This window comes from Syngnathus typhle, linkage group LG1, assembly GCF_033458585.1.
Source record: "Syngnathus typhle isolate RoL2023-S1 ecotype Sweden linkage group LG1, RoL_Styp_1.0, whole genome shotgun sequence".
Lineage (NCBI taxonomy): Eukaryota > Metazoa > Chordata > Actinopteri > Syngnathiformes > Syngnathidae > Syngnathus > Syngnathus typhle.
In genome coordinates, this window is record NC_083738.1 from 27,871,540 (window position 1) to 27,891,687 (window position 20,148).

The 20,148-nt window shown below is 48.4% G+C and overlaps 4 protein-coding genes across 6 annotated transcripts; 1 reads left to right on the top strand and 3 right to left on the bottom strand.

The window, feature by feature from the left end:
• Window positions 1-144: 144 nt before the first annotated feature.
• On the bottom strand, window positions 145-5,585 carry men1 (multiple endocrine neoplasia I). Of its 2 annotated transcripts, none has more exons than XM_061282069.1 (10): window positions 5,426-5,585; window positions 3,993-4,460; window positions 3,690-3,898; window positions 3,430-3,558; window positions 3,275-3,315; window positions 3,125-3,212; window positions 2,718-2,854; window positions 1,828-1,963; window positions 1,581-1,760; window positions 145-1,345 (listed from the first exon to the last, which is right to left on the bottom strand). In XM_061282069.1, exons 2-10 carry the CDS (start codon window positions 4,426-4,428, stop codon window positions 872-874), a joined length of 1,830 nt encoding a protein of 609 aa, XP_061138053.1. In that variant the 5' UTR covers window positions 4,429-4,460; window positions 5,426-5,585; the 3' UTR covers window positions 145-871. The 2 variants fall into 2 exon arrangements, with proteins under 2 accessions (XP_061138053.1, XP_061138054.1); XM_061282070.1 differs by lacking the exon at window positions 5,426-5,585 and adding an exon at window positions 5,232-5,395.
• Window positions 5,586-5,816: 231 nt separating this feature from the next.
• Window positions 5,817-9,415, bottom strand: cd68 (CD68 molecule). Its single transcript, XM_061282087.1, has 6 exons — window positions 9,258-9,415; window positions 8,240-8,694; window positions 7,969-8,088; window positions 7,277-7,343; window positions 6,900-7,073; window positions 5,817-6,824 (listed from the first exon to the last, which is right to left on the bottom strand). The coding sequence occupies exons 1-6, from the start codon at window positions 9,298-9,300 to the stop codon at window positions 6,685-6,687; spliced, it is 999 nt and encodes a 332-aa protein (XP_061138071.1). The 5' UTR covers window positions 9,301-9,415; the 3' UTR covers window positions 5,817-6,684.
• A 1,367-nt stretch (window positions 9,416-10,782) lies between these two features.
• LOC133156392 (uncharacterized) lies at window positions 10,783-16,426 on the bottom strand. 2 transcript variants are annotated; one of them, XM_061282071.1, is made up of 8 exons: window positions 16,285-16,426; window positions 13,928-15,735; window positions 13,233-13,499; window positions 12,651-12,932; window positions 12,096-12,329; window positions 11,748-12,032; window positions 11,560-11,677; window positions 10,783-11,478 (listed from the first exon to the last, which is right to left on the bottom strand). In XM_061282071.1, exons 2-7 carry the CDS (start codon window positions 13,971-13,973, stop codon window positions 11,586-11,588), a joined length of 1,206 nt encoding a protein of 401 aa, XP_061138055.1. In that variant the 5' UTR covers window positions 13,974-15,735; window positions 16,285-16,426; the 3' UTR covers window positions 10,783-11,478; window positions 11,560-11,585. The 2 variants fall into 2 exon arrangements, with proteins under 2 accessions (XP_061138055.1, XP_061138061.1); XM_061282077.1 differs by having other exon boundaries at window positions 13,928-15,771; window positions 16,285-16,419.
• A 3-nt stretch (window positions 16,427-16,429) lies between these two features.
• ing2 (inhibitor of growth family, member 2) lies at window positions 16,430-17,923 on the top strand. The gene is made up of 2 exons (XM_061282101.1): window positions 16,430-16,574; window positions 17,066-17,923. Exons 1-2 carry the CDS (start codon window positions 16,430-16,432, stop codon window positions 17,803-17,805), a joined length of 885 nt encoding a protein of 294 aa, XP_061138085.1. The 3' UTR covers window positions 17,806-17,923.
• The last annotated feature ends 2,225 nt before the right edge of the window (window positions 17,924-20,148 follow it).

Sequence of the window (20,148 nt, forward strand, 5' to 3'; positions counted from 1 at the left end):
TCCTCAATGTCTTCCCGTATTATTTTCGAATTTCAAACCTTTTTTTTTTATATAAGGAACAAAAAATAAGGCCATAGAAACAAGTTTAATCGATATCAAATAGGAGCTTTGTCTAAGAAAAAAAAGATTAGGAACACCCAGAGATCAGCTTCCACTTTTTTTTATTTTTCTTAATTGCAAAAACTAAAAATCCAAAGAGCAAACCACAACTGAACGCAACATCCTGCGGTTCTGAGCAAACAAAACCTCGTGGGTTTTCCTCTATATTACCGTCGTGACCTGAGTCAAAACTAAAACAAAAAAAAAAGCAAATAAGGCAACATCAAGCTAGCAAGAAAGGAGCTATTCTTAACGTGGAAGTGGACAATGTTACACAGTAACTATACTAAATGAACTTTCCCAGCGTTCAGCCTTTCCAACATGTCGTGATGCGGCAAAGTCAATTGGTTTGGCGACGTGAAGTCTGATATGTAACCGCTCGCCGATGAACCCATCGCGACTTATTGCCCGAGCTTTTTTTTTTGTGCTCTTTCTGATGGATGCCACGAGAAGGTGCCCAAGCCTTGTCCGATAGGAAAGTAGTACCTGGACATGGGCGTCAACGTGTATGCTGAAGTGACAGTGAGACAATCGTTGTATGTCGGGGAGGTGCTGACTTTGGCCTGGGTTGTTAGCAAAAAGCTCCGGAGAGTCTTGACTGCGTTTTCTTTTTCTTGCCCTCTCTTAAACAAATGACCCAAAAGCAATGTTGTCGAATGAATTGGTTTGAGAACCTCAGCGTGGCTGTGAAAGAATCACCGAGAGAGGTTTTTGGCTTACGGCAGCAGGAGGACGTTTGAAAGGAACGCGCGCGGGTTTGTCCGCCCGCGTCCTACAGCGACTTGCGCTGCCTCTTCATGAAGGACATGGAGTAATCGCCCGGCGGCGTGCTCTTCTGCCTTTTCATCTGGACCTGAGACTGGGCGGTGAGCTGCAGCTTGATGGCGCTGGAGTTGACCTTGGCGGCACGCAGCAGCTCCTTCATGCCCTTCATCTTCTCGCTCTGGAAGGCCACCACGGGGGCGGGCGGGTGGAGCGGTTGAGGGGAGAGCGCCGCCGCGTCGGGCGACCTCGGCTTCCCCTCCGAGCGGCGGCGGGCGCCGGCCTCTGCCGCTTTCTTGGGCGCGGGGGCCGCCCCCTGGGAGGCCGGGGAGTTGGGGGCGGCGGGGAGGGGGGAGTTCTGCTCCTCCGGCTTGGACTCCCTGCGGGGGACTCGCCTGCGCCCCTCCCACGGGTCCTCGCTGGACGCATCGTCCTCGTCCTGGCACTCGGGCTCCTTGATGATGATGGACACTTTTTGACGCACCTTTAGTGTTGACAGGTGAGTGGAGACACACACACACAGAAAATATCATATTTTTACATTTATTAATTTTATGTTTTCATTCTATTCAATTTTTGATTATTATATATTTTATAAATTTTATTTATATATTAAAAATATATAAACTATATAGATAAACGATAGAAAAAAAAAACTCATTGGGAACTTGAAGCTCGACTGGAGAGCGTTTGTATTTTTCGAAGCGCCAGCTGCTCACCTGCGCGTCGAAGCGGCTGAGGGACTGGACCAGGTAGGTAGCCCAGCCCACGTGCAGCACCGGCGTGGGGCTTCCCTCCTCCCACTTGCAGATGCCGTCGTAGAAGCATAGCAGGTGGGCGAAGCATTCCGGGTCCTGCAGTGCCGAGAAAGCCGCGGCCTGCTGCTGCTTCGGTTGCTCCTACACACACAAACAAAAAAGATGAGATTGGAGCTTCTCCCAGAGACGAGCTCGACCGACTCCGTACCGCGTCTCCCGCGTCGGCGCCGTCCGAGGGACTCTCGGCGGCGGCGGCCGTCTCCTTGAGCAGAGTGGGAATGACGTCGTTGGCGATGTCAAAGAACTCCTTGTAGATCTCCTCGTCCTCGCGGAAGTAGTTGAAGCTGCGGCCGCAAGGGGAATTGGCTTCTTTACACCGGACCTTCTCAACACTTCAATTATCCAGACAGCAACAAAACACGACTGGAACGACTCAGGCCTGAACTTTACAACCGAGGTTACATAGTGACACGTTATTTTTAGTCAAAGCTTGAAATTTGAGTTGAATACAAAAATAGTGTCAGTGAGTTATGTTCTTTTTTTTTTTTTTTTTTTTTTAAACAATTGAAAATTATTTTTATTTTTATTTTATTTTTTTATTTTATTTTTTATTTTAGTTGGTACAGCAGCAGATTTTTGGGGGGTCTGTCTCAAGCCTTAACACCTCAACGAGAACAAAAAAAGAATATTCCGCAAAAATGAGCCAATTGCTTGGCTGAATGTTTTTTTTTTTTTAACTGAACAAATATACCCCCAAAAGATTTTAAGACTTTTGATTTGAAAAGTTTCAATAGCGGTGAAGCGGGACGACGACGTTCCGATTCGGAGTGTGACGAAAAGGCCCAAACCGCGACAAGTGGGAGAGGAAGCGCCAAATCTGGAGAACAATGAGGAGGAAGGTGAATATGCCCCGTGTCTATTTTTAGCCAGGACGAGGGACTTTCTCAAGGCTTACTATGTCGAACGCAGGCAAGAATCAAAAGAAACGTGTCATGAGAACAAAGCGGCATGATCACGACATAGTTCCACGACCACAACAACAACAAAAAAGTATCTGCTGCCCTCTGGTGTCAGGCAAAGGCAACATCAAGCACTTACTCCTGCATGACCTGGGCGGCGTCGGCCCAGGCCCTCAGCGCGTCCCGCACGTTCCTGTGCCTGTAGTGGAAGCCGGCCAAGTACATGTAGGGGTAGATGTGCTCGTTGTTGTAATACTTCTGGGCCGAACCCACGGCCTGGTGACGACGCGAGAGAAGAAAAAGTTAACATCGAGTCCAGTCAGCCCCTCCCCCCACACACAGACGTGCGCAACTACATCGACTATCAGTCCCCGAACCCAATGCTAATGCTAAACAGCATAGATTCTTTATCCTCTGCAAGCAACAACTTCATATTAGCGCCGTACTGATGACCTGAGAGGAGCTGAGACATGGCAAGAGGATATTTTGGGGCGCATATTTTGTGGTATATCTACAGTTGATTGTAAACTATTAAATCAGACTTACCTTGAGGTGGATTTCCAGCGGGCTCTCCTTGCCCGGCATCGGATCCTGGTCTTCCAAGTCCGCCAGAGTCCCCATTGCCATAGGATACCTGAGAAAGCACGGGAGACTTTGACTTTTCATGACAATTCTTTTAGACATCCGCAAACTCACCTGTCCAGGTCCCCTCGTTCATAGAGGAGCCACAGTAGTTTCTGCGTGGAGGGAAAACAAGCGTATTTCATCGACCAATCACAAATCTCCAGATCATTCGATCGATAACGCGATCAAAGAAGCTGGAATGAGGACGGCGTGCGGCGCCTCGTCACCTGCTGAAGCTGCAGCAGTTCTGAGCTGTCGGTGTGCAGGTCCAGTGAAGGGTTGATGGCGCACACCATGAAAGCCACCTCCATGTTGCGGTCACACTTCATGTAGGAGCCCTTCAAGTAGAGCCAACTCTGAAGGAGACACAAAGTCGTAAAAAAAAATTGTCGATCTTATTTTATGTTTGGACGGTGACCTTGAAAGGCGCCTTATAAATAAATGTATTATTATTATTATTATTTTGATCCGACAACGGGGGAGTTACCTTCTCGTTGACACCCGCCGCGACCGTCTGCCCTCGCCGGTCTTCGTTGCCCTTGCCGTGCCACGTGACCTCGGCCGTCTCTTCGCCGCTCTTGCCGAAGATGACCCAGGCGTGGTCCTCGGACAAGGCCAGGTGTACGTCCTTCAGGGCCAGGACCTGGCAGGCCGCCACCACCGCAAAGGCCACCCCCGAGCTGTCCAGTTTGGTCCCTTGAGGAAAGAGGTCGCTGGCGGTCAAGCTCGTTTGAATCGGCAAAAATCGGTCGACGTTTTTGTAATTCCCGCGTGGCCAAGTCCTACTTACCGGTGATGAGGCTGAAGAGAGACTGGATGTGGGCGCGGTCTTTGAAGTACGAGCGACTGAGGCTGTTCCAAATCACGTCGGACACCTTCTTCACCAGCTCTCGACTGGACCCGCCCGCAGTCCTCCTGTACTGGGAAAGGTCCACGGCCCCGCGGATCTGCGCCGTGAAGCGCTCGTACAGCGCCGAGATCATGCCGAGCTCCACGGTGGGGAAACACGAGTTGGGGCACTCGGGCTCCAGCGGCTCGAAACGCACGCCGGGAACGTTGATGGGCACCACGCGGTTCACGGCCAGGAAGTGCTCGACAAAGCCCAGGACCAGAGAGAGGAGGGCCAGGTCCGGCTCGGACTTGCGGAGCTCGGCGTCGAAAAGCTGAACCACGCCGTCAATCCCCCGCAGGGGGAAATGCTTCTTCTGGGATGAGTGCAAGCCCATTACGTCTTCTGAGGTAGTCGCCGCCCGCAGCGCTGAATGTGGCACACAATTGGAAGACGGATGAATGGATTGCTTCCGTTGGTTCCTTTCTATGACAGCCTTCAGTTCATCATGAGATGTTGTCTCCTTATGTTCTTCAGCAAATTTTACAGTTATACCAGATTTCCAATTTAGGTTAAAGATTAAGAAACATATTAAATGTAACAAGCAAAGGCAATTTTAGTTTGTTTTTTTCCCATTTAACATCCCACAAAAAACAAAGGGTTGGTCCAACCCCCTCCCCCAAAAATGGGTGCGCGACAGAAAGAAAGAAAGCAAAAGGGAGGGAGAACAGGTGCTATGGAGAATGAATGAATGAATTAATGAACAAATGAAACGAGTGTGCGAGGTTCCACTGTATAAAATACGAGCAAGTGTTCCATGTTAAATCCGCTACATTGAGAGGGTAACAATTAATAAAAATACTGTACTCACAGTATAAGTATTGTAAATATGCATCGTATTTAAAAGCAGTTGTGTAATAATATATTTATATATATATATATATATTTATTTATTTATTTATTTTTTAAATCATTGAGAGCTTGTGTTGCTCGTGGGTGGGCGGGGCACTCCTAGCTAAAACGCACGCACACACACATACCAAAGAGGCTAGGCTAACGTTAGCATCGGGAGCTTCATTCACACCGGCGCTACGCTGTCTCGCTACCAATTCGAAAGTAAAAGTAACCACTCCGACGTAGTATCGTAACGTATCGTAAGCATTCACGAACCCAAATGGGAATCAAAGCCCCAACACGCACCAGCTTGACTTGACCGGCGACCAGCTGGAGCCAAAATGCTAACAAGCGGCTAGTTCGCTCAAGCGGACTAGTTGAGATAAGGCGCGTTGATGTAGGTTAAAAGTCCCGGGGAAAATAACCCCGTCCTTGTGTAGTTCCGTAAAAGGCCTCGCGCTGGTGGCGGAAGAATACATGGCGTGAGAGTGATAACGTACCGTTTGCTCAGCAGTAGTCCGGCCACATGTTTCGTTTCGTGTTGTTTTGTTTGTGCCCCACTTCTTTTGCCGCGCACTTCAGTCTCTCCCGAAAGTGACTCAAAATGCGTCATCACGTAATATGACGTCACTAAAGGGCCCCTTCAAATACAGCGTAAAACGTCGGGAAAAAACGGGAATTTGTGTCATAACATCGATAAAATGAAATGTTGGGGAAAAAAACGTTTAGTAAATATGCGTAATGTTATAATGAAGCACCATCACTTGCGGAAATAATTATGCTCCCGTATGTGTTCAACGCCGCAGTGGCAGATGGTCAACAGAGGGCGCTCGCCACTTTCAGCTGCCTTCATTGGTCTCAGAAATTTCCTATCAAAATCTCACCAGTGAAGACACTTGAATCCGTCTTTATTGGCAAAATAAAGACTTCACAAAACAGTCTCAACATAAAATGCCTCATTCAACATTCATTGTACCAAAAGTCATTAATACAACAGAGAGAATTTGCATTCACCACTGTTTGCAGCAGCAAGCCATATCCCCCTTTGTCAGAGCTTTTACTCAATAGAAAAATACGCATTTACATCCAGCCAGTTTGGCCTTCAATTAGTGCAATTGTCGATTGCAACATGTTATTTATTACCGGCAAAGCATTGCTTGAATCACCCGACTTTTCCCTTTTAGTAGAATCACAGTAAAACAAAACATGTCAAAGTAGCGAACAAGGTTATTATAATTAACGAAAACTGATGAATTAGAATTGAAGCATTTTCATGAACAAAAAAAAAACAACCAGAAAAAACAAGACAGAAATGAAAATTAAAACTGTATCATACATTATATAATTTTTTTTTTTGGGTTGATTAATATACATTCACTTTTGGTTTTCATTTTAAAATGTTTCATTGCTCTTTGTCGTTTGACAACAGTAGTTTAATTTATGACCTCATATATTTATCTTGCACTTGATAAATACCTTATATACTTAGCAAAAAAGTACTACAACTAATAAAAACTAACTCAAACAAAGCATTTTGGTCAAATAAAAATGACAATATTTTATACCTGTTCTAAAGTTGAATTAAAACTAAATTTAGGGGGGGGGGGAAAAAGGTCAAAATGAAATACCAGGAACTCTTGATTCTTGCTAACATGCTAGCACAGCCTGGACCTATACAAGCCAGCGACCCGAGTAAAGAAAGTTCCAAGGCAAGTCGAATGAGGATTTACACCGTGAAGGCCGTATCTGCGGCAGGTTCTCACAGTGGCTGGTAGCCGTCCGTCCTCCTCTTGCGGCCCAGCAGGTAGACCACCACCACCACCAAGATCAGCACCAGCAGCGTCACGCCCACCCCGATGGCCACGCTATAATCGGGCTGGTCGGCCGCACAGTGGTCGGCTGAAAAGGACGCCGTGATTTACATGTACGTCACCACTCAAAATGGCGTCCGGGGGGGGGGGGCGGTCTACTTACTGACGCCAAATTCGCCGCTCGGGGTCAGATCGAAGGCCTGCATGCGGTCATCCTTGACGTCCACATATAAACCCTTTCCCATGTAGACAGAGTCGCTCCTGCACGCGTACGAGTGGCCAATCTTGGCGGGGAAGGCGCGCAATGACATGTTGGCGGCGGCATAATGTCCGCTGGCTGCAACGACAAACACAAAGCGAGGTAAGTATAGATTTTTTAAAAATGCCCAACTATCTTGGGGAAAAAGCTGTCTGACACACTTCTGCTAAAATACACAAAAAAAGTGGGTGGCTTTTGGGGGCGGGGCTAGAGTGTTGCACCAAAATAGAGGCTACGCTAAGCAGTGCTAAAATCAATTTCAATCCACAAAGCGACCTTACCGTTGCTCAAGGGGTAGGTGAGGTTGAACAGCAAAGTGTCGACGTAGGCGATGTTTTCGGCGGAGCTCTGAAGAAATTTAGGGAAAAGAACAAAAGATGGTTATTTGCTTTGTCAACAAATAAGTGTGGTTGAGGCATTGAGTGATCCAGATCACATGCTGCGACACGCACAAAACAGGCTCATCGGGTCCACTTCCTCTTTCGAATAATTCTTCACCCGTGGTAGCTTTGCGCATAAAAATCACATGACCTCAAGTCAGGGGTGAGCCATAGGGAGAAACCGGTGTTGGGAAGTCCAAATTCAAATAAAATGTAGATTCAGAATTTTCAAGAAGTTGAATGGCTCTTTTGTTTTAGGATGTCTACTTGTTACAAGGGCTGAACGAGTTTTGGAGAAACAATAGATTTATTTTTTACACTTAATATTTTGGTTGCAGTTATTTTTTTTTTTAAGATGTTGTCCCTTGTATGTTTTAACATACAGGGGCAAAAGAATTAAGCTCTATTACGATAAATATCGGATTAACCATCACTCTTTTGAGAAACTACCATTTAAAAAAGAATCATTCAATTTCATTACAATTTCAGATCAAATTTAATTAATAATTTAACTGTTCAGCCCTACTTCCTACTTTTCTTTTACTTCCACTCGAGTACAGAGAAGTATTTTGCAAGCTCTGAGAGAAATCAACCTTGTTGAACATGAAGGTGATGAAACCCTCCTCGAAGACCAGCGTGAGGTTAGCCCGGTTCTCCTGACACTCTCCAACGGCTCGGGTCTTATTGGGCTGCACGACGAACGTCCCGCTGGCCTGCAAAGGGAACCAATTTCATAACATGAATACAAAAAATGTGTTACTCAAATCATCTGGCTCTGGTGAAATGAATAGAAATGCCATTGATCTGTTCCCCCCCAAAAAAAGAATGTCATACTTTTTACACGATTGAAAAAAAAAAAAGTACCTTCGGTGTCTCGAGTCGGAGCTGCAGGGCCACATGGGCCATCAGGCAAACGATTTTGCCCTTCATCAGCCGGTAGTCTCCCGCAATCAAGTCGGCAGGCGGGTTGGGCTTGGGTGGAGTCATGGTGGGAGGCGCGGTGGTCGTACTGGTGCTGGGTGCGGGTGAGGTCGTGTTAGTGATGGGTGCGGGTGAGGTCGTGTTAGTGATGGGTGCGGGTGAGGTCGTATTGGTGATGGGTGCGGGTGAGGTCGTGTTAGTGATGGGTGCGGGTGAGGTCGTATTGGTGATGGGTGCGAGAGCGGTTGTTGCGCTGGTTGTCGTGGAAACAGAGCCGGTTGTGGCGTTGGCGGCCGGTGTAGTCAGCTTGCCCGTTGGGCTAGGGTCAGGTTTTGGAGAAAACCCTTGAGCGGGAGCCATGGTCGCTGGGGGCTTTCCATGTCGCGCAAGAGACAGTGCTTTAAAAGAGGATAGAACAGAAGGGGGGGGGGGGGGGGGGGTCAGATTTAAGTGAATCATAACAGAACGAAAACATTTGAACACACTTCCGACTGCGCACGCAAATGAAAAACCACGCAATTATAGCGCGTCGAGCCACGTTAAGTTCGAAGCCTTAAAACGTCACAAAGTTAGTATTTGTAATCACGAACACTTATTTATGATAAACAACCCCCCCCCCATCAGCACCAGGTGTGTATTTCTAAAATTATTAAGCGTCAAAAATTTAAGACGAAAATAGCATTTAAAAAAAAAGGAGTCAGAGTGCGAGCCAAGTGATTTTTAAGTTGAACTGGTCTGATAATACGCTCGAGTTCCAAAGTCCACCACGTATTGACACGCTTCCAAACACAGTTTTTAAATAAAATAAAAAACACAAATCCATACCTTTAACCTCGGTATTTCACATTTTAAAAACCGTGAAAGCACTTTTTAGTACGTACGTCACAAATAGTACGTAAAACGAAAACGGCAGGGAAATATACTATACTTCCGAGTAAAAAGCAGTCATAAAAAGAAATACCTGAAACGATACAGCAAGAAAGAATGATAAGTGCACTTTTCATGGTTCCAGGATAGATGCAGGTGGTAGGTAGTGTGGCAGCCGCACGAAGACAACGACCGACGGAGTGACGCCTCGCTCCTACGACGTACAAAGCTCAATAAAAGAAAACGTGCTTTGACCGGAAACGCACGTAAGAAGTCAAAACAAAACCTAGCCTTGACATATTCATTGCTCAATCATTGAACCGTTAACGCATTGAGACATTCCGCTGTTTGGAAATTAATATTACAATTCAGAGTGGATTAGTCAATTTCATGTCAAACTTATTTTACGATCAACTTCTGCTACTTGCGTTTTATTTTGAAAGCCGCTCTCGGAAGTAGTCGGTGCTTCGGCTATCGAAAGTAGCCGCATTCAGTTAGGGAGGAGGTTCTTGATCGGGAAACGAAACTGGCCGCATTCAACTAGGGGAAATGTTCTTGATTGACGTTCAAAGAAAAAAAAATGCATCGAGATAAACGACAATAATTATCTTCTTTGAATAGATGACGAATTCGGGCCACCTAGAAAAAAAAACACACAAAATTGAGCTTGTATTTGAATGACACAACTTCCGAACAAACGCGGCGTTGTGACGTGTCGTAATATTTCGAGCGCTCGTCTAAAACAATAAAGTCGTGTTGATTATTTTAGATTTTAATCGCAATCACTTTCAATAGTTTATTCCTTGCACTGCCTAAAAGGTTTTTAAAAGAATTGCCTTTTGTTTAAAAAAAGAAATACAATTCAAAGAATATTTTGTCTTTCTTTTGATTCGATTATTCGACTTCCTACATAGGAATAGGACTTTACGTCTTTCGTTGTGATATAACTGATTCTAATATACCTTAACAGAGATTTTCTTCCCAATGAAAAAGTGTGCCGTGAATGAAGAAAGGTTGGGAAACACTGGCCTAGGGCAACAGTTGGGGGAGTGGGGGGCAATTTGGTGGACCTGCAACCACCGAAAAAATATTTGTATTTTTCTTAAATGATTTTCTTTCTAACTCGTTCTAACTCCTCAATGGGTTTGTAAATTGAAGCGCTGAGCCAGCGTCAATGTGCTCCGCCGCCCTCTAGCGGTGGTGGCGAGGGGACGCAAAGTACGATATGTGGAGCAGGCTGCAAAGGAGAAAAAGTCCCTTCCCGTTTGAAGAGCGCATGCAAGAAAGTTGGATCCAAAAATGCCACCTGTCGTTTGGAAAAAAAAGACTAAGCGCATGCAAGAACGTTTGAAACCAAACTCCCACCTGTCTCTGGGCAAAAAAGACCAAAAAAAAAAAAGTGTTGGATAGAAAAATGCCACCTGTCTAAGCGCTTGCACGAGTTTCTTCCATGGCGGTGGCGGGCCATTCCATCTTCAGGAAGTTTCTTCCATGAATCGCTGTGGAGGCGGCGGGCCATTCAATCTCTGCTCGTCTCCTCCATCTGTCCAAACGGCGGGCCGCAACGCATCGCCCCGTTGCCGGCGCCATTGACATCAAACCGCACCACCACCGCCAAGTGGAATGAAGACTTTATTGTGGTTTCCAGTGGACACATGACACCAAGGCAAAGTTGCACCATCAAAACTCAAATTGCACTGCCGTCGCAAGTTGCACCATCCAATTCACCCACCCAATCACGTTGATCACCTTCCAGCGCGTCCAAACAAAGCGTTTGCCTCCCATCCCTCCCCAATGCTAAAGTTGAGTGACATCATCCATTGTAAACCACATCATATAAATTGATAATAACTCCAGTAGTAAGTAAGCATGCAAATAAATGGAGTAAATTGAAGACCAACAAAAAGTTGCACCGCGCAATTCATTCACCCAATGGCGTCGACCACCTTCCCGAGCAATGCTAACGGTCGCTGAGTGACATCATCCATTGTAAATCCTAATAAATGGAAGAAGTAGAAGCATATTGAAGAAGAAAAAAAAAGCTCACTCTCGACCCTTCCCCTACCACAAACAAGTCCACGGCCAACCGCTCAGGCGTGCCTGCCCTCCCTCGCGCCAGATGGACGCCATTGGGCCAGGGTCTCGTGCCGCCATCAACGCCGCCGCCGCCGCCACCGCCGTCTTCCCGCTTCTCCCGAGCCGCTGCTTTCTGTTGTGCTTTTTTTTCCGCTCTTCTTATTGCTGATGAATGAATTCTTTTTATTGCTGAATGAATGAAAAAAGAAAAATGGCCGCTCGCCTCCAGGATCTCTCATCTGAGGAAAAGCAGACAGACAGACCGCCGGTTGGGCAAGGCAGCGCAGCGCAGCCACGGTGGAAGGAAAATGGCGACTCACCCGCCGACCGGCCGGCCGGCCTCGGTCTACATCATCATCACCACGTAGAGCTCAATGAGGACGCTTATCACCAACAGAGCGACAGAGCAGGACGCGCCCTGGGTGGCTGCGGTTGGTTCTAGAGCAAAGATGGCAAACATTGGCGGCGGGGCGGGCGGGGCTTGATCCGCTGACATGCAAGTACTCACTCGGATTGTTGTCCCGGTCCATGCCGGGGCTACCGGTGGGGTCCTTGGCTCCGCTGACGTCGAAGGACGGGGAGTTGATGTTCTTGTTATCGCAGGCGGTGACCTTGCAAATGAACTGGCCTATGGCCTTGGCGTCCAAAGTGAACTTGGACGGGTCACTGCCCACTTTGCCGTCGCTTGCTGTGACAGGCACGTTTCCGAACGTCAGCCACTCAAAGGCTTTGACGGCACCGTCGGCGACACACGTGAGGACACGGCCGCTCCGTTCGATGCTGACCGTGGAAACTGTCAAAAAACAGGGGAAGTCGCGCTTTGCAATTTTTCTGGGATGGTGCTTTCCTTACTCACCTGCGTAGGCGTACGGGAAGGCGGGGCTTGTCTGATCATCATCGTAGTAGGCTGTGGCCTTGCAGGCATACTTACCGGAGTCAGCCCCCCCCGTTCCGACGGTCAACGTTTTCCCTGTAGGAGCCAGGGCAGTTCCTTCCTTGGTCCATCCGATATTTTTGGCATCACCGGTGACCTGGCACTCTAATTTCCCATCGCAGCCCCCTCCCTTGACTGTGACACCGGAGACGGGAGCTGTTGGGATAGAGAGTCCATTTCAAGGGCGGGCATGTGCAAATTGGGGTCCCGCTTGCATTTTCCCCCTCAAGATCTCATCCTCCAACGGATGAAATGCACTCAGACGTCAGAGAGGGTGGCCCTTGCAAAAAGTCGGCCCTTTTTAACCGGCGCATCGATCAAGCAGATGTCTCAACAGCGCGACACTTATGAACCGAGAAGCAAACGGCGGCAGCGGCAGGCAGCTCGCCTGCCGTCGTGCTCCCTGAATTGTTTGAGCGGCTACCTCGAGACTTCCAACAAGTGAGTGAAAGGAGCGAGCGCCAGAGGCACACTTACTTCGGACGTGGACTGGAAACGAGTCAAATATGCCATCGCCAGATGTTTTCTTGGTCCGGTATATCCCGCTTTCAGCTTTTTGCACGTTGAAGAGGCCCAACCCTTTCTTGAAGTTGCCGGCGTCGGGAAGAAACTTGGGCTTATCAGACTCAGTGACCTCCACAAACCCAGGGGTACCGTCTGCTTGAAACTCCCAGTTGACAGCCTCATCTGTATTTGTGGAATCCAATTGGATGGAGCCACCAGCCTTGACGTTGCAAGGCGTGCTTGCGGTGCAGGGTTCTGAAAAAGCCCAAAACAGTTGTATCGCGTTATTCAGCGCGGTAGCAAAGTCCAAGCGCAGGCGGTCAAATCACATAGACGGCGGCGGACGGGCGGCGCCGCGCGCAGATGGACTCGTCGAGCGACTCGCTCGCTTTTCAATTTGCGGGCAAAATCAAATGAGGCTTTCCCAAGAATCCATCACGTCTCCTCAGCCCATCTTGCTGAATTGGAGCTGCACGCGAGCGAGCGAGCGAACGAGCGAGCGCTGGTGTTTTTCCACCAAAAGCAGACATCCCGGACGATAGTCGTGCGACTTACCCGCATCCACAATGACGGTGAACTTGTCCGTCTGTGATGGATCAGTTTTATGCTTGGCCAAGTACACGCCGGTGTGCCTTTTGGCCAGGGTGCCCTTCAATATGTTGCTTGCGTCTGGCTTCAGTTCCTCTGGGAGCGCTTCCTCGGTTGTTCCAAATTTCCACTCGTATTCAGCAATGGGCGTGGGGGGATCTATTTTGAGGGTGTTGCCAGTTGCACAGAACACCACCTGATCCTTCTTGGCGTCGCATACAGTTGCCACCACATCTGGAAAAGCAGAGGTGGCCAGCGCGTGCCCATGCTCTTACTCGCACCGTGTACTCAAAGGACACCCAGCAACCATTGTACAGACGCAAAGCTACTTCAAGGCCCGAGATATAGATTGGAGCATCGAGCTTTCTTGTGCCGAGCCATTTTGCCCTCAGAATGCCTTTCGTTGTCCTGATACATACGTACGAGGAGATTAGAGCTGGCCCAAAGTATCAAAACAATATGACGGATCCAAATCCATCCATCCAAATGCAATTGGCAAAAGGAAGGAAAAGCAAAACATTGTAAGGGCTTTTTTCAAATCAACATCGCTTTGGACCAACTCGCCATGACAATCAATTGAATGGCTTCACCGTGTGGCACGCTCCAACTTCAATTCAACTGACATCGATCGGACTGCAAAGTGTAAAAAGGTGTTGTCCTACCTGCCGTGTGGGCGCACAAGAGCAAGATGATTTTCACGAGATTCATGCTGACGTCGCTGGCTGGCTGGTGGCCGATGGCTTGACGGCGGGCTGGCTGGCTGGCTGACTGGCTGGCTGGAGGACTGACTGGCGGGCTGACTGGCGAGCTGGCTGGCTGCTCCGACTCGACCAGCGAATGAAGTGTCGGACGCGAGCGCTTACCCGCGAGCTGCGTGACGTCACGACGCTTTGCCACGCACAGCCCACGCGCGCTTCGTTTGATGTCAAAGCGCCTGCCGCCAAGTTGTTGCGAGACGACCGAGCAACTTTGTTACTCCCGTCATGAGTGAAATAGTTCAAGAGTTCAAGACGAACAGGCAAACGAGTCAATCAAGCCAACGTGCAAAACGCGCTCGCTCAAATGATCGCGGTAAAGTAGCCGTCGCGTCTTCCCATCGATCTGGAAAAAAACACGCTAAGATGATCGCAATCAAGTAGCCATCCTAACTTCCCATCCATCTGAAAAAAAAAAAAAAATCATGCTTGAGTTGACTGTTATCCTTCGTCCAGCGGTTGCGTTACATCACCTCGCTATTTCAAAGAAACAGACAAACAAACAAATATGTGGATTGCTTTGATTTTGCCACACAATCCTTTCTGTTTCATGGCCGAGGTATGATGTCATTGGAATCAAGCCACTTTGAAGCCGTTTGCAATGGAAACGTCTGGAATGGCAACCGTAAGGACGGAACGTCCTTTTCTCCCCGGCTTCGTCGTCAGAAGTCAAAGCCTTCAAACGGCTCGAGTGGCACTTGACGATCGGGCCAGCACTGCCGCCCCCGCCGCCACTTTGCATCAGAGGTCAAAGGCAAAGCTGAACCGCTCCCCCACCTGCGAGGCCAATGTTGCATCATCTTCATGCCTGCTGTTGGCAAACGCATGAATGGATGGCAAATATTCACTCTCATGGTTGCCGCAGGAGTCATTGAGGAATGCGTCCGGGAGGGATCATTACACACACACACACACAAATTGGCTTGCTTTAGTTGTTCATGTAAATTAGAACTTTGGAGGCCGCCACCATTTTGCAATTGCACTCAAGTGACAGCTGCCGCTCTGTCTCTCTCAGAGCGCTGCTCCAACTCCTCACAACCGACATAAGCACATTCGAAATCACCAGGCGAGTCATTAAAGGCTTTATTTTCATTCCATCCGTTTTCGATTTTCGTAATCGTTCTGTCTGTCGACTTCTCTGTCCGTTTCCCACACGGCTGAATCCATGCATCTGTGGCTAAATGGCTCGCTCGCGTTAGCAAAGCTCTTTCAGTCAAACGGTCAGAGACGTGCTTTTGGGCTTGGTGTGCTACAATTGATTTGCGGGCCACCGTGAAAGAAAAGTGACCCAAATATAGTCTGCCACCGTGTGGGCAAACTAGCAAAAAAAAAACCTCCACTCCTTTCGGAAAGCCAACGTCGTTTTGTGGACGTATTCCATGAGAAAAGGCAAATGTTTGGGGATGCTTTGAGAATAATTGTCCATTTTTGTCTAGGTGAAGCCCTTTGAGACTGCTTGGGATTTAGGACTAGACAAATCAACTTGACAAATATTTGGGGAGCGTAAGATCAGGGGATGCTTTGAGAATAATTGTCCATTTTTGTCTAGGTGGGGCTATACAAATCAACTTGCCTTGATATTGCTGCTCTCTTCCATGATCTCCCCCTCGCCTGGACCGCACGTGGCGTCGCGCTCCATTCCCGCGTTCGATCGGGTGGCGCCATCTTGCGGGCATGGGTGGTATTGCGCTCTCGTCTGCGCTCACTTGCCACGGCTGAAATGCATCGAAGAAACCGCTGATTTCGACAACCTATATACGAGCAAAACCTTAGAAAAAGCGTTCAAGACTTTTTCCCCCCCTCACCATTTCTTTTTGCAACTACATTCAATTTGTTGAGGTTTAAAAAAAAAAAGTTTTGTTTTTTAACCTCAACAATTCTACCCCCAGTACCATACATAGTAGGACTTTATCCTTAAAAACGATGTTTTGTGTATGGAAAAATAAACTTATCTTAAACACTAATTGATTTTAATAACAGAAGACACCACAGCGACCTCTAGTGGAGAACTGACTTAACTAAGCGCCTACTTGGAGAAAATAGTGAATCATTTTCAAATGAGTTCAGCGTTGCTATTGGTAATCTTCTCCCGTCTCACAGTAATAATTTATCAAAAGCATTGGGCTAAGTTCCCCGAAAAAAAAACGTATGGTAATGAGGACTCCTCTCGACCAATCCTTACGCTGGCCCCCCACTGGCACCGCCTCCGATTACGACATTGGCGGGCGAGAAACCGTCCAACGCCATAAAAGGAAAATACTCACGCATGCGCGCTGGTGTCAGTTTTGTTTGAAGTGAACTGCTGCCTGGAACTGCCCTTAGGAGCTCGCAAAGTCAGTCGTCCGGCATTTGAATCCACTCGCGCTATTTCTGCACATTTCCACCCCGCCTCGATGCATCGTCGCGACAATGTTGGGCCACCATTACCCGAATGCTGACAAGTCGCAGCAACTGGCCAGCTACGTGGAGGATTATCTGGAATGCGTGGAATCCCTGCCTTTGGATATACAAAGAAATGTTTCTGTGCTGCGGGAAATCGACGCCAAGTATCAAGGTAAGGAGATGCCGATGCGCATTGTGTGTCCGGCGATGGTGGAGTGCGGTGCGGGTGCGGGCAGCCGTCTTCCTCCCTTCCAACCATTCACGTCAACGCAGCCTGGCTCTCTTGCAGCGAGGCGGCGGATATTTCTTTCCATTTGTTCCTGCTAACAAAACACGCGCGTGCATTACTACCGCTATGACGTTGGGCGTCAATCTGTTGTAGAAATCGACACAACGTGACGGGGAAATCGGACCGTTGTCGCGACCGTGCTCCGTAGAATGAGCTAGTGTGTGTTGGAGCAGCCAAAAGAACTGCTCTGTGTCCCGCCCCCGTCACGTGACCACCCAGCGTAGTCACCTTCGGTAGGGGGAAGCGCTGGGCGCCTTGTTTCTTTCCGCACCCACTTTTCAAAAAAACAGTCCGCGTTGGGGTTTAAAAAAAAACCCCACAATTGCAATTATATTGTCCGCTTTAGCAATTCGATTTTGTTTATCTCCTTGCAGAAGTTCTGAAGGAGGTGGATGAAGTCTTTGAGAAGTACAAGGCTGAGCGGGATGGCGCTCAGAGAAAGCGCCTGCAAGTCCAGCTGCAACGGGCACTCATCGTCAGCCAGGAGCTGGGCGACGAGAAAATCCACGTGGTGACCCAGATGACCGAGCTGGTGGAGAACCGCTCGCGCCAGATGGAGTCCCACTCCCTGTGCCTCCAGGAGCCCTGCGATCCCGAGCGTATGGTGACGGAGAGACGCGCCAACGTCCAGGAGCCCCCAGTGGCCGCCGCCGCCGCCCCAACTGCCGCCACCGCCGCCGCCGTCGAACGCGCCTCGGCCCGCCGGCCGAGACGGCAGCGTAACAGCGAGAGCCGAGACTCCAGCCACCCGTCGGCCAACGGTTCCGTGGCGGACGACGCTGCCGATGAGCCGTCCGTCCCGCTTCCCAGGGAGAAGAAGTCCAAGTCGGCCAAGAAAAAGAAGCGCAAGTCCAAGCAGGAGCGGGACGCTTCGCCGGTGGATTTCGCCATCGACCCCAACGAGCCCACCTACTGCTTGTGTGAGCAGGTGTCTTACGGCGAGATGATCGGCTGCGACAACGAGCAGTGCCCCATCGAGTGGTTCCACTTCTCCTGCGTGGGGCTGACCTACAAACCTAAGGGCAAGTGGTACTGTCCTAAATGTAGGGGGGACAATGAAAAGACTATGGACAAAAGTCTGGACAAGAACAGAAAAGACCGCCGGTCCAGGTAGTGACCCACCAGGAAATCTATCAGAGTCCAACGTGAAGAGCACAATCGAAGAGACTTCTTACTCACCTAGTGAGAAGTTTCTTTATTTTTGACGTGTCAAAATAAATACAACTCAAGCATCTCGGTTTCGAGTGTCTTCTTTGCGGACGAGGTCCTTATTCACAGTTGACTGCCTTCGGTACATGTAACGACCACTGAAACAAAATCAGTCACACTTTAGTCACCTTTGAAACTGATTTTGTTTTTCGGCAATTTTCATCCATTTTCTTTGTTAAAGGCGATTTGCTGAAACAGGATGAAGCAACCTCAAGTCCCTCACGAGTTGCACCGATAAACATCGTCGGGTCAAAATGGACCCCCGACTGGTGATGACACGTTAGCGTAACATCGGCGCTACTAATTCACCTGTTGCTAGCAATGTCTATTATATTAGCCTGACTGTTGCTCAAATGACCAAATAAGGTCGTTGGGCTCACAAGTCTTAAAAGACTAAATTTTGACATCGTTTGACTAATTATGAAATGCCAAACCAAATGATAGCCATTATTTGTTTCCATAATCGTCCAGATCCTTTGTCAGTCGAAACCCAGGCAGACACTGGTTCTGATCCAAAATTCAGCTGGTCTAAACATCCAGCTCACCTACAACCCAAATTAAGAATACAATCTCTGTTTCGGATCGGTTGCAGCTCATCGCCCTCGGGGCGACGTACCTTGATGACAACGCTTCGACCACAAAGCCTGATGTCGACGCTTGGTGACAAAGACTGATGTCACGACCCGCCGCCCCTTGTCGGCCTAGTTCAGAGGATATAAAAGGTTTGCGAGAACGGAGGTATCCTCCCTAAAATTCTGGAGCTCCAAGCTCCAAAAACATAGAAAGGGAAGACTGCGAGCACAGCCCCGAGATGAGCAATGAGAGGGTCACACTCGGGCCGGGAAATGAACATCTTCTCACCCTGGAGAAGATTCAACATGGCATTAAGGATTTCTTCGCCCAACGAGGGATGTTTGGGGACAACGTGATAGGTTGTCAAGCTGACCAGGTAATGACCGAAGCTTACTTCGTGACAAGCGATCGATGTTTATGGTGCCTGCTATACTGCGGATTTTCAAAGGATCATTTTTTTCAACAATTTTAAATTGTCCCAAATATAAGATGAGTTTTTTTTTTTCATCGGAATAAAACTGAAAAAGGTGGGGATCGTCTTACAAAGGCTTTCTTCAAACTTGAGTCTTGAAAAAGAGAGGGGCTTCTTATAATCGGGGTCATCTTATATTCAGGTCAATACGGTACTTAAAAATCGAAATCATGGCGGGCGGCATCGAGGTAATGAAATGGATTTCAATATTATGCCTAATCAGATGTTTACTTTTCTACTCCAGAATATGACTTACGGTTTAAACGAGAAAGAGTCCAAGATCGACAATCTCATCAAGAAGATTGTTGAGAAAAGTACGCTCGATGTGGCCAACTTGAGGCAGATGATCACCCTCTGGGACAAGGAGGAGCGGGCTACGTGCAACTCCTTCATCGACGAGTCGTCGTACGGCGTGGTCACCCAGCAGAAGATCAAGCAACACCTGAAGACTTTTTTCTCCGAGCGGCTGAGAATCGCCGAGCAGGAAGAAGGTAAGATCGGCAGCACCAACTCGGCCCTGAAGATATTTGCGAGGACCGGCGCCAGGAAGGAGACTCAGGAGCCATCGATTGGCCAAGTGTTGAACCCTGTGGTTTCCACCATCGACACAGCTGGAAAAACCAAGACCTTGCAAAAAACTCAAGATTTGGAGCGAGATGTTGAATCCCCCGTCTCAGAGGTCGAACCACGTGCCAGCTTTTCGGCCACGTCAGAGGAAAGATGGACGCCAAATCTGGCCGTGTTGTTCCCGGACAACGAAGGTGAGAGGCCGGACAACTTGGATCAAGTGGAAATGGAGGAGACGTGTCGTTCTCCAGGTTTATCGGAAGAAGTAGCTGGATCGCCGCTGAAGGATACAGAAACTGACTATGACGATCCTTTCAGGATTTCCACAGGATCCCCCGAGAGCACACGAACAGCAAGTAACATGGATACGGGCCGGGTAGATTCCCTGGAAGGTAGATGTTCTACAATCCCTGCTTATGATGGCAACAAATCACCAGAAGCAAACAATTTACCAAATGGAGAAGCCTACACTCGTCTTGACTTGCCAGAAGACAGGCTAGCAAAGAGAACGTCAGATGCAGTAGGCTCCGATTTAGAGTTGCCAGAAGACCGGGTCCAAAAGAGCTATTCAATAGAAGCGGTCAATGCTGATCTTGAGTCTCCAGAAGACGTAAGTTCCGAGAGGATGTCGTCTGA

Bases quoted from the DNA above. Each gene is read 5' to 3' on its own strand.
- men1 (XM_061282069.1), bottom strand. From the start codon at position 4,428: ATGGGCTTGCACTCATCCCAGAAGAAGCATTTCCCCCTGCGGGGGATT. The intron at 3,213-3,274 runs GTGAGTTTGCGG...GTGCTTTCTCAG, and splicing joins GAACGAGGGGACCTGGACAG to GTATCCTATGGCAATGGGGA. The intron at 1,761-1,827 runs GTACGGAGTCGG...TTGTGTGTGTAG, and splicing joins GCGCCGACGCGGGAGACGCG to GAGCAACCGAAGCAGCAGCA.
- cd68 (XM_061282087.1), bottom strand. From the start codon at position 9,300: ATGAAAAGTGCACTTATCATTCTTTCTTGCTGTATCGTTTCAG. The intron at 8,695-9,257 runs GTATTTCTTTTT...CCTCTTTTAAAG, and splicing joins TTCTTGCTGTATCGTTTCAG to CACTGTCTCTTGCGCGACAT. The intron at 8,089-8,239 runs GTACTTTTTTTT...TTCCCTTTGCAG, and splicing joins TCCGACTCGAGACACCGAAG to GCCAGCGGGACGTTCGTCGT.
- LOC133156392 (XM_061282071.1), bottom strand. From the start codon at position 13,973: ATGAATCTCGTGAAAATCATCTTGCTCTTGTGCGCCCACACGGCAG. The intron at 12,933-13,232 runs GTAAGTCGCACG...GGGCTTTTTCAG, and splicing joins CACCGTCATTGTGGATGCGG to AACCCTGCACCGCAAGCACG. The intron at 12,330-12,650 runs GTAAGTGTGCCT...CTATCCCAACAG, and splicing joins GTTTCCAGTCCACGTCCGAA to CTCCCGTCTCCGGTGTCACA.
- ing2 (XM_061282101.1), top strand. From the start codon at position 16,430: ATGTTGGGCCACCATTACCCGAATGCTGACAAGTCGCAGCAACTGGCC. The intron at 16,575-17,065 runs GTAAGGAGATGC...ATCTCCTTGCAG, and splicing joins AATCGACGCCAAGTATCAAG to AAGTTCTGAAGGAGGTGGAT.